The sequence below is a fragment of the Montipora capricornis genome, chromosome 3, assembly GCF_036669925.1.
Source record: "Montipora capricornis isolate CH-2021 chromosome 3, ASM3666992v2, whole genome shotgun sequence".
NCBI lineage: Eukaryota > Metazoa > Cnidaria > Anthozoa > Scleractinia > Acroporidae > Montipora > Montipora capricornis.
The window spans coordinates 71,059,376-71,071,875 of record NC_090885.1 but is presented as its reverse complement, the minus strand read 5'-3'; the positions used below and the strand labels follow the sequence as shown (position 1 = coordinate 71,071,875).

The window sequence follows — 12,500 nt, the reverse complement described above, 5'->3', positions numbered from 1 at the left end:
AGATGTAACAGATGTAAAATCAGTTGTCACCGATCATCAAAAAAATCCGACACATCTTCAACATTTGTAACGGTAATGGTAATGAATTTATATAGCGCATAGCGCATTTTTTATTATCATATTCAAATGCGCTTTACAAGCAAGGGATCTATTGGTGAGATCGGACATCAGCATATATTTGTTCGACTTCCTACCATCGAAGTCGAGTTCTTATTCTCTGAAGAAGCCGTTTTGTTGTCCCTCCTGTAAAAAGCTCCTTGAGGAGCGACAGAGGATAGCGGATAACCTGGAAAATGAAATCCGCAGAACTGGCGGTAGTGCATCGGGAAGATTTTCTTTCAATGAGATTTCCTCTTTCCAGCAACAACAGTCAAAGACTTTCCATATCCCTTTGGAAGGTTCACAAAGACATCGTCACCGCTAACGAAACAATACAGCGCTTGACAAGAATACGAGGACGAGAATCTGTTGCGTTCGCCGACATGTTTACATGTTCGAGCGTAAAATTAAATATCAGAGGTCTTAATTATGCTAAAGATCCCAACTCCCCAATCAGAATTCGTTGACCAGAATCCGGACAAATCTACGTCATCAATATGGAATTTTTGGCTCCGAATCGCAGACGCCCCTCTCGCTCATCAGCCCACTACAATACAATACATACTTAATTGACCGCTCCCCATGGGGGCTTTTCAGGGCCAATAAAACACAATGAACGAAACAAGAGGCGGTTAGCGATGAGAGGCGGCTGTATTCGCAGGCTATTTTTGAAGTGCGCATGCTCAGAACGGTAAACTCGTACTCGTAGTTGTCCTCGTCCTGCGATCCGAAGGTCCCTAATTAATGTTACGTTGGTATTTTTTCCCTTTTCGGCGATAATTTATCTCAGTACCACCATACAACGGAAGTTTCGTTGTCTTGGACATACGTTCTTTCAAGCGAAGCATCCAACTTCCGGTTTCCGTTTATAACATCTGGGACGACAATGTTCTGATATCTCAAGAACAACGGCTAGGAGTGCCGCTCAGCTGTACGCCATCTTCATAACCACCAGAATAAAGCCCTATCGAACAAAGTTGGATTCAACGCTCCAACTTTGCTCGATCCCACATTGTTGGACCGTTTGGCCACTCATGTTAGAAGATGTTCATCCGACATTTTTGTTCGATCAAGTGTTGGATGGAGTTTGCCTTTGATCAAACATCACGCCCAACGATTCTGCTCGACGCAACAATGTTGAAATGTTTTGTCCTGAATCGAGTCACGTTCGCGCTGCTAGCCAATCACGAATCGCTATGTTAATTTCAAGCCTAGGCTTCTAGCATCATTTGCAACAAAGATGGTGGACTGGGACCAAGGGGACGCCGCCGTTGTTGATGAACAGCCAGAATTGAGAAACCTCCAGGTGATCTGGTGACGTAATTCGGAGGACTGGGGAGAAAAATTTTAACGCTGTATCCCACAACCGCGCGCGGCCTTGAATGTTATTTCCAAATTCAACATGGCAGAGGTGAAACAAAACCTAAGGCCGCGCGCGGTTGTGGGATACGGCGTTAACATTTTTCTTCCCAGTCCTCCAAATTACGTCACCAGATCACCTGGGCTTGATCAGCGAGTATGAAGCAAGGCTTTGCCTGTGGGACACTTTCAGCCCCCTTAATCATGATCGCTCTGTTTGGAGATGTCTGGTTCAAAAGCGTTTAAATTTTCTGATCTGTGCTCATTCTCATCATCTCCTAAACGCAGAAGTATCTTGAAGTGAACATAGACGTTCTCTTAAAGATTCTTTGGTTTTTCCTCTCTTGAATCATATCCGTCATTTCTGTCCTCAAACACCTCCAGTAGCATAAACGCTATGAGCGGATTTCGTTTCTCAAATTCAGCGCCAACTTGAACTTGAATCAGTTTCGTCAAGCAATGTTGGATAGTGTTTTGCTATTAACCTCAACATTTACGTCCAACAATGTTGCATGTGGGATCCAACCTCGTTCGATAGTTTGGCCAGGGCTTAAGAGTTTCGTCCATTCGAAAGTGTTTTCTCCTGAGACACTCAAATTTTTACTTGTTTAACTTTCCATTGTAGAATGTGCCGGCATATGCCAAACAAGTCTGTATTGGGGTGCAGTTAATTAAGGAATGGAATTCTTTACATGAGAACCTCATAGACTTCGGCTTTCTACTTGACTTTACTGATTTTATTGATTTTACTCATTCAGGTATTGAGATTCGGCCGCCTGCAAGATTTACTAATAGGGACCTTCAGATCTACGACGGCGACGTAGACGAAAGCATCGCCTCAAAATATAACTTTACTATGGTATAAATAATTGTCTTTTCGCGATTATTTCATCTCATTCGCGTCGTACAATGTGCGTGAAGTATCCTTAAAATAAATCGGTACGAGCAGTTTCGGACTGAAAAATGCTCACGTTGTCGTTGTCGTCAAAACCTAAAATTTGATGATTTTACGTCGTCGTTTGAAGAGTACCGCAAAAATATGAGCTAAAATCCGTGCCGCACGTGCAGCACGATTATTTATGCTGTTTTAACCAATAATATCATTGGTTTATGGCGTTGTCGTGGACATCATCGTCGTAGATCTTAAGGTCCCTAATGACGAAGATAACGAACGGATGATGGTGAAATTCGAAAATTTCCTGAAGAATTTCTCTAGGCCGAGGAATCTCTTTTCTGGCGACCGAAGTGACGCTCAATGTGGGCTGGTCACCACAAAGCAATCATCGTTTAGACAGGCCTATAGTTTTCCATCTTCAATGCATTTAAAATCCCTTTTTCCTAGCGACGCAGAAATGGAAAAACAATTTGCTCTCCCGTGTCCTTGTTTGTTATTTTCGAGTGTGGTCGAAAGTGTCAGCCGTTTCTTTGTCACATATTCAGAAACGACCCACGTGTATCTCTGAAACACTCTCTCAATCCAACTTAAATGATTGGATTTTTGAATTCTTTTTAGCAATGGGTCGCACGCTATTAATTCTAGCAGTAGTACTGCCTTTATTGTGTTTCTTCCTTGCAATTTACCAGGATGCCGATTTTCTGCTGATGTTTTACGAAATGTTTGGCAAAAATGCCACTGTTGCATTGCAAGGGAAAGTGGTTTGGATAACTGGTGCTTCAAGCGGAATCGGAGAATATTTGGCTTACGAACTCGCGAAATGTGGCAGTAAGTTGGTTCTTTCAGCAAGGAGGAAAGAAGAATTGGAGAGAGTTAAGCAAAAATGCGTCGGTAAGAATCTTTGAATCACGGACATGGATATCACGTGTATAAACTTGCATTAGCTTAAGGGTGCGATCGATTGACCGTATTCAGGAATAGGAATACTTGAAATAGAAGTTAGAAATCCTTCGCTTTTACGGAGATTCACATTACAATTGTCAAACACCTGCTAAAATGATATTTTAAACATATATCTATTATCTTTGTTGCTTCAAAACGCCGTTTTAAATCATCACTCCGCGTATTCTTATTCCGGAATAGGGTCAATCGAACGCACCCTAAGTTTCGTCAGAGACTCATTCTCTGCCACTCTTGGTGCCAGAGAATACGATTTGAAAGCGGAATACTGTGCTAGGTAGCCAAAATAGCGAAAAAATTCCTTTAGCACCCTGGACTGTGATGAAATGCTAAAAAAGAAATAGCGAAATCCACACGTTCAAGCAATCAAAAAAGCCTATGATTCCGACCTTTGAGAATGCAAACTCTGTGTTCTCTGTGAACTAGAATTATTACTAGCATTTTGAACTCCATTGATATTGCACTGATCTCTTTTAAAACTTTTCTTCATGTCCGTGTTGGCTTCGAAATCTAATCGGATCTCTCAGCGCCGTAACGAGGTTGAAAACGAAAAGTAAATGAGGCTTACCTTGAAGTTGAAGTTTGAGTTGAACGGTAATGAGTTAGAGAAGCCCAACCATCCGCGTATTTTTGCTGGCATTATGACAACGGGCTCATTTAGTTTGCTGACACTGGGCACGTGCTCTTTCTGTCTCTCAGCATTCTGTAAATCGGGTGACTTTTACCTTTGTTCAACAAAGCGAAAGCCAACGTTCCACCCAGAATCGAATAGTGGGTTATGGAGATGTAGGCCACGTTGACTATGAGCTGCTGTGAGAACCAGTAAAGGGTGATGAAGAACCTCTAGACTACCTCTCTAGACACCCAATACCTGGAACAAGAATTGAAAACTCTAGAAAGACAGTTAGACGGACAGTCAACCCGGAACCTGCCGTAGTTGCAAAATCAGGGAAGAAACCCTTACGGACGAAAAGATGCAGACATTAGCGAGCAGAATCACAAAGGGAGACCCACAGAAATACAAGCGTAATAAAGATGTGGAGCGATCCATTCAGGAAAACCACGAATTGTCTGTTCCAGAGGGACTAAACTTCCGAGAAAAACGCATAGTGCTTCAGAAGAAAGTAGTAAGGCTAGGACATTGCATCGGATAATTGAGTAAAACCAAGACCAAATCGCTCGTGAAAGGAAAATGCTGCTTCCCTCAGTGATGAACAGCGTTGTTGACAAATCAGTTGACGTTGTTGAATAAGTTCGCACGACTCTTTTGGCATTCGGGAGCTTTAAGCCTGGTTTTCACTAGCGACGCAAGCACAAACGAAAGCATACGACCCGCTTATTTCACCGTGAAAACGGGGTTGACGCAAGCATAAGCACAACGATCAATTTTGTTCGCTTGAGTTCGCTGGCGTCGTGTGAAAACGAAACGCAGCATAAGCACAAGGAAATTTGTTGCGTCGTTCTAGTGCTCATTCCAGATTCATTGCGTCATTTTCTCCCCTAAATTAAGTGTGAAGCATATCGGTTTCATTCTTGAGGGACTGCCACAGCATTGTCATGTTAAAAAGCTTGGAATAGTTGCGAAGTGATTACAATAACGCGAATTTATATTTTGAGATGATGTACTCGTTGCCGTTCCCGTCGTAGTTGCTAAAGCCCCCTATTGTTGGGGTCACAAACGCGCATTACATGTGGTATCCATGGAGATAGCAAGGCATTAAAATGTTAAAAAAACAAGATGGCAGCCAAATTTTCTAAGTTTACAAAGTCTTATGGGTCGTATTCTTCCCATAACACACTGCGCGTAACATTATCCAACTTTTGCAAGAGCTTCCAATGGCTCATCTAGGGGGCGCATGTAAATTATAAATACAAATGATGTTACATGGCCCTGAGACTAACAAAGGTTTATTAGATTTAATAAAAAATAGCAATAATAGCAATGGTTTCACTTAAGAATTATTTCTATATATTGTTTTTACAGCTATTTCCAGTGCTCTTTATCCATCATTTCAAAAAGATCAAGATATCCTTGTCCTTCCTCTGGACTTGTTGCATTTTGACACACATGAAAATCTCACTAATGATGTTATCAGGCATTTTGGAAAGGTAAATTGGGTGAACAAAAGCAATTATCAAGGTAATACAGTACTTAATTATCCAGCAAAGTTTTAAAAAATAAAAAGCGTGGAATATGATCCACGATTCAAATCTAGGTCCTGCTTCATGGCATGTCTACGTTTATAGAACCTTGAGGAGATTGAAGAGCAATCACGCTATTGGAAAGGGGGAGCTGTAGGGATATGATGTGTGGTAGAGTGTCTGACCTTTTTTCCCGCAATATTATCATGGTGAATGACTGAATTTTAGTTGGTACCAGCTCGTCAAATTTGTTGACAATGCCACTCTTTGTGTTCCCATAAGAGAGGGCCCCGGTCCTAGGCTCGATTACCAGCCGCTGTTTCGGGAAATGAGCCAGCGCTCACTCCCGAAATCTCGGCGCCGTCTCTTCTCGGGGAGGATACCCGAACTCGAGTGAGCGGCAGAAATCGAGCCTACCCCGGTCCCAGACCCGTCCTCTTACGAGAATATCATAAACCGCATTGTCAGAAAATAATAGAATTTCAGCAACAAAAAGACAGAAAATAAAACCTGGTAATGGTTTTCAGGAAAGTCTACGACACCTATTCCCAATGTAATACCTAAAATAGGGCGTGAGGAGGAGCTCAAACTCCCGTCTGTAGTTTTAAATGGATGCACTTTGAGTAAAGCTTCCATATTACATTAAGGGTTTGCAAGTTCTATGGGTACTCTCTGAATTAGCTTACTACATTGCAGAACAGTTTGATCATGTCACTAATTTAAGCTATGCTATTTAATGCTAAATATCTGATTTAAAAAAGTGACCTTCATCAGCAATGGAAATTCCAGGTGATAGTTGAACTCGTGCGAGCTGCTAAGGATCTTCATGTCTCGAGTATCTTTCTTATGCTACTCTTAAATCCAAGGTATGTTTAATGAACTATTTCATGATAAAACACTAATTTTTCAACTAAAGTTAGCATAGATTTTATCCTTACTTCCATTGTAGGTTGATATTTTGGTCAATAATGGGGCTCGAGGACAAGGCTCCTGGATAAAGGAAACACCTCTTGAAGTAGACAGAGCTCTCTTGGATCTAAACCTTATTGGAACTATCTCTTTGACAAAGGCAGTTCTTCCACACATGATACAGCGACAGGAAGGAGACATCGTTGTTCTGAGCAGTGGTTCGGGAAAGTATGGTAATTGAGTGTACTGAGTCTTGTCAGTAAACGTGGACTCATATATAAACATACCATTTCCCGGAGTTAAACCTCACTATTTTGAAGTTAGTCAACAGCCAGATCTCTCCACATAGGATGCTCAACCAGGGTGCTATTCCTCTATCCAAGGTGTTCTGAAGTTTTGAAATCACACAAAGATGACTTGAAAAATAATAATTTTATTTATTTATTTATTTATTTATTTATTTTGTGGACAGTCATTTATCAGTATGCTGTCAGCTAAAAGGAACTGATACCACTGCATACCTCTTACTAACCAAGTCGAGGTTAGTCTCCTACGCAGCCGTTCTTTGTGTGGTCACGCAACGCTCCTCCTTGTTTGGGGAGGAGCGTTGCGTGACCACACAAAGAACGGCTGCGTAGGTCCGTACTCTAAAATTACGGACCGAGTTTTTTCCCGTTGATTTTTTGCGCTTGGGCAAAAAATCAACGGGAAAAATTAAGATCCGTAATTTTTCAGTACGGACTGAGAAAATGGAGAAAACGAGGTTAGTAAGATGTTTATTATAACTCTGTGGTAATCAGCCACGCGGGAAAGGAAACTAGTTGAAGTCAAGCTAAAGGTTTTATAAACTCCCAAAAAGATTGCCGTGTCAAAATCCGAAAAACGAAATCTGTTTCAAGAAACAACATGAAAAATTGGCTAGATAACATTTTATCGAAGTTTCAAATTTAGCGGGCCATACAGAGGGCTGGGCTGTACTGCAGAATACGGCCCGCTAATTTAGCCAATCACGGCGTGCGTACTATCTGAGGGATAAAGTAAATTTTAATATCTGACAAAGACACAAACCAAATGGCACTGGGATGTTTTCTCAAACAAAGAAGCAAGCGGTAAAAAGACACCACAATGCCAGTATCGTTTTTTTAAACCACAAACGTATAAATCATGTTGGCGCTGAATGCTTTGAAAATGTTGACTGTGTTAAGCTGAATAGATAGAAGGAAAAAAAATAATAACTTTTCAAATATTTAAAATTTACTTTTACAGGTGGCCCTTTGACAGCCATGTACTCAGCCAGCAAATTTGCATTGCATGTGAGTGGAAGAATTACAGAGAGAAGTATAGTTTTCACAATAGACCATTTTTCGAATTCTCACGGCTGGACTGGATCTAGCATGAAATGGAGGCTAATACGGGCAAATCTTTTAATTTGCCCGCATTAGCCTCGCTTTTATGCTAGATCCAGTCCAGATGTGAGAATTCGAAAATGGTCTATTGCAATGATATTGTCTGGGAAATGAATGTCATGATTGCGTTGCGGGTAAAACGATTAAAAAATATTTTAAAATGTTTTTTAAAAGTAGAATATCATAATACAGCAATGTATGTTTCATGAGTAGCTGGAGAGGTATTGTGCTTTGTATACCATATGGCCAGGGTCGGCATGTACAAACACAGGTCACAGGTCACAAGTTATAGGTCATTGGTTTACCAACACAGAAAGAATCCTAAACATTCATTAAAGCTAACCTTAAACCCAATTAGGCCTAAACAGTTTTTTAGGCCTATAATGTTAGCATTAGTAAAGGCCATCCCCTTTTTTTTCTCCGTTTAGCGTCGTCCGACCGACCCAAATTTTTGTCATTATCCAAAAAAAAAAAAATAGGTAACGACGTTTTTAAGCCATTTTTATGTCGCATAGGAGTTTCGGTGGTTGATCCTTTTTCTTACGTTGTCTTAATTTTGCAACAACATCCACCAACTTTTCCGCCATATTGATTTTGGGTTCACGTCTTGTTGTTTTCCTGCCTCCACAGCTATGATGCTGGGGTACCAGGCCTCCGATTCGGAGAGTGCTTATGGTTTTTTTTTTTCAATCCGACCGACCGACCCAATATCACTGAGGAAACGCATTCGACGGTTAACGAAAAAAAAAAGGGGCCTAAAAGAATGACCTGCGACTTGTGACCTAAGACCTATGACCTGTGTTTTGTACCTGCCTGGCCAGAGTGCAAAGAGGGTCAAATTGAGTTGGAGAAAACAAGAAGCTATAAAATCCAGTGCAGCCCAAGGAAAGGAGGACAAGAAGATCTTTTCATTACACCCGGCGTAACTAATCGAACGTTCGGTAATCGAACTCAATCGAACGCCAATCGTTCGACTGATTTTGATTGCGTTCGGTAATCGAACATAATCCAACCCACCAAAAGATTTGCCAATCGAACTTATCGAACGTTCGATTACCGAACTTTTTGTTCAATCGAACGCAATCGAATTTCAAACGAAAACGGGTGTATTTTTAAGCCAATGACGTCATAGACCTAGCGTGGCAGCCTCAGAGAATTTCGGTCTTAGTTTAAAATGGAGCGTTACTCTGAAATTGTTAAAGCATTAGTTGCCCTTTTTATTATGACCTTTTACATGTTGTATAATCAGTTGCATATGTAAAGGTCAAGGAATTTATACTATGGTCAGTGTTATTGTTTTTCTCTATGCAAAACATCAGGCTGCTCATATGACTTCTTAACAACATCAGTTACTGCTGGCCTTTGATCCACAAATAGAGTGTTTTCACTCACGTGACGAGCAGCCATATTGGACCCCTGAAACAAAAGAAAGTATTTGCATAAAAATAGAGTTCCAATCCCGGAGGATTAGTTTGGTACACCATCATGGCCGCCATTTCTTTATTTTGGAACACCAACATGGCCGCCGTGATGTCACACGGAAACGCTCTATACGCAACAACTACTCAACAACTAAAGATGCAGCCAGAGGATAGGCCACCTTTAGCCTCTTGTCTTCATTTGATTATAAGTATATACTGTGTGTCAAAGAAAATTGAAATAGCTATTCATTCCACTAGGGCTTCTTCGATTCTGCTCGGATGGAACTGGGAGAGTACAACATCGGTGTCCAGATCATCTGTCCTGGTCCAGTCAAATCAAACATCTTTGATAATTCTTTTACAAACGACATCAATGTGGTAAGAAAATATGGTTGTGTTTTTTTATTCAAATTGGTTGTTATTTAGGTTTCTAGGATTTTACAGTTACTTACTTCAATTTGCCGGCGTCAACTTTGAATCATATAACATCGTGAAGCTCACCAGCGGGACACTTTGTGGAGCTCTCAGAAAATTGTGACACTTAGTCCAAAGGCCTGGTTAAATGTCCTACCTGATAACTAGATCTTGTAGCTCAATGGTCAGAGCATCTGAGCTGAGTTTAAAGGTGGTACGCTTCATTCCTGTCTAGGGCTCTTACTTCCATTTTGTTGTTCCTTCATCTATTGCCAAGTAACTGACAAATTTCCAAGTCGTTGTTGGTTAGATATTAAAGATGGCGAATGTCTGGCAGAATATTAACTGTTGTTAGTATAAATACACAGGTGATTATACAAAATCGCGCGCTCTCATTGGCTCGCTATCTCGGATTATCAGTCGATAATTACCTCGACGGACAAAATGGCTGCCAGTAGTTGTTTTGCCACTGTAAGTGAAGATGATTTCGCGTTGAAATGTTTTTTTTTTTCTTTTTTGAAATAATCACCTGTGTATTTATATTAAAACAATTATTCGCCGAAGGCTAAGTGATTATCGGTGAATATTCACCGATAATCACTTAGCCTTCCTAGAATAACTGTCAAATAATAGAATAAAGTGCGTTTTTTTTCATTTCAAACTATGGGCCAATGAGGAACCGATTGAGTTTGGCTCAATCTGATTTTCAGACGGTCCCGGGTCCAGGTAGCTCGTCTCACGAGTGTGTCAAGACTGACCTCCTTGGATCATCTGAGAATCAGGCTACACAACTGGCAGCATTATCACATTCTTCAATATTAACATTATCATCATTCTGACAACCAGTCCTGCATTCTTTTGTTCTTTCAGGCCTTAAAAGACACGCCAATCTGGAAAGTTTCAAAAGTAATAAAAAAAATGTCCACTGGGCGCTGTGCAAAGTTGATGGTGGTGAGCATGGCAAATAACTTGGATGAAGTGTGGATAGCAGAATACCCAGTTCTGTTGGTTTACTATATGAACCAATATCTTCCAAACCTGACCAGATGGTATGTACTAAAGGGTGAAATGCCTTAAAATTAAAAGATATTTACCTAGACTGGTTATATTTGTTTGGTAAAAAACTTCTTAAAAGAAACAAATCCCATTAGAGCTACACTGGGCCCAGGGGTTTCTTTGTGAAAATAATATCATTATATATTTAGGCCAAGCCCAAAAGCTGAGCTCTATAATTCTTACTTATTAAAACCCCTTTTACACACAAACATTGGCACGCGGCACTCCATAATCGTTGCACCGTACCAATATTTGGAGTACCGAGCACATCTCCAGAGATATCTTCTATTCTATACCCTATAATTTCTTGCACAGGTGCCTATTATCGCTTTTGATTGTTCTGTTTTCACACGAAAATTTTACCATGCGGTGCCGCGCCCGAAAATTATAGCTACGGTACCGAGATATCGTGCCGTGCCAGAGTTTTGTGTAAGTGTAAAGCGGGCTTATGTCTGCGTACCATAGGACCAGTCCGGCCTGCTCAGAGTCTATTTTCCCATGCTATTTCTTGCTCTTTTCGCCGTTTTTACTTACCATTATTCAACCTGCTTTCTCGTGCTCATGCTTTCTCTTTCTTCCGCTGCTCGTCACTTACTTTATTTATTTATACACGGTAAGATCTTCAGTATATATTACAATAAAAAGTTTCATTACAACTACAATGAACACTGTTTTACAAGATTGCCGTGTGGGAGTCCGACCGGCACCTACTATATAGTTGGTCAATTTCCCTTTTAAAGTATTCTAGGGAGTCTGATTTTCGCAAGCAGATGGGCAAACTATTCCATAACAGTGCTCCGCTATAACAAAAAGCACGCTTGCCATAATTTGTGCGCGGCAAAGGCAACTCAATATCATGTCGTCCCTTTATTCATCTACATCTACATCTACATGTTCCAGCACTCGGCAAAGTCCCTTTTTGACTTGTGGCTGTTTCTGCTTAGGTGGCCTCATACACCACAAGCCTTTTTAGAGACATCACCGCCAAGCCGGCCACTTCTGCTGGAGGGCAGGACAGCCACAACACCGGGGACTTTATCCCCTACTCTTCTCGAATAGTGTTTGGGTTCTTTAAGTAATGGTCCGGCTAAGAAGCAGGCAGAAAAACAATAGCCCGCGGCAATAGCGTCGGTTAGTTAAAATGTGCCAACATTTTTAATCAAATTAAGTTCGGCTGTTCCCATTGGTGTAAGCAGCTAAAAGCGCGAAATTTGAATTTCAATGAAAAATGTAATCGACTTGCCGTCTAAAAAATTAGATTCTGTTTCGTAGAACAAATCATTATGCCTTCAAAAACTATGTTTGTAAATATCGTCAAGATTCTATGCGCCATTTGCCGATTGGCGAATGGCGCATAGAACAATGCCCAAATTTGGCCGAGAGACAGAGATCAAGGGCATGGGGAAGAAGAAATCCAAAAAAGGCTTTTTTTTCATTTTTTTCTCATCTTTTTTCGACATTTTCCGATATTAGCCAATCAGATGCCTCGATTGGAGCAGCAGCTTCTAAGTACTTTTGCCGCTGGGCTGCCTGCTTCTTAGCCGGACCATTACTTAACGTCCCACAGGGAACTTATGAACATAGAAGACATTTGTGAGACGGGGCCTATTGTTAATAGTCCTTATCCGAGGAGACTTGAAAGTCTAACCATTTGCAGATCAAATTACAAAGGCAGCACTTTCTCCTCAGTTATTTTAAGATCCTGAGTGTTGATCCGGCCGGGGTTCGAACCCGCGACCTCCCGCATGACAGCCCGATGCTCAACCAACTGAGCCACAGGTGCGCGGTATTCGGGCTCGTTCTCGCTCTTTTGTCTCCGCCGTTGTTTGTCACTGATAG

At 41.1% G+C, this 12,500-nt stretch overlaps 1 protein-coding gene across 1 annotated transcript in view; it reads left to right on the top strand.

Annotated features, from left to right (window-relative positions):
• Positions 1-2,845: 2,845 nt before the first annotated feature.
• The window catches only part of LOC138043904 (dehydrogenase/reductase SDR family member 7-like), a 10,836-nt gene continuing 1,181 nt past the window's right edge, over positions 2,846-12,500 (top strand). The window contains exons 1-6 of the mRNA XM_068890418.1: positions 2,846-3,244; positions 5,298-5,422; positions 6,405-6,597; positions 7,631-7,677; positions 9,450-9,569; positions 10,476-10,654. Coding sequence (XP_068746519.1) covers positions 2,974-3,244; positions 5,298-5,422; positions 6,405-6,597; positions 7,631-7,677; positions 9,450-9,569; positions 10,476-10,654 — 935 coding nt within the window. The 5' untranslated portion in view covers positions 2,846-2,973. The remainder of the gene's footprint in view (positions 3,245-5,297; positions 5,423-6,404; positions 6,598-7,630; positions 7,678-9,449; positions 9,570-10,475; positions 10,655-12,500) is intronic.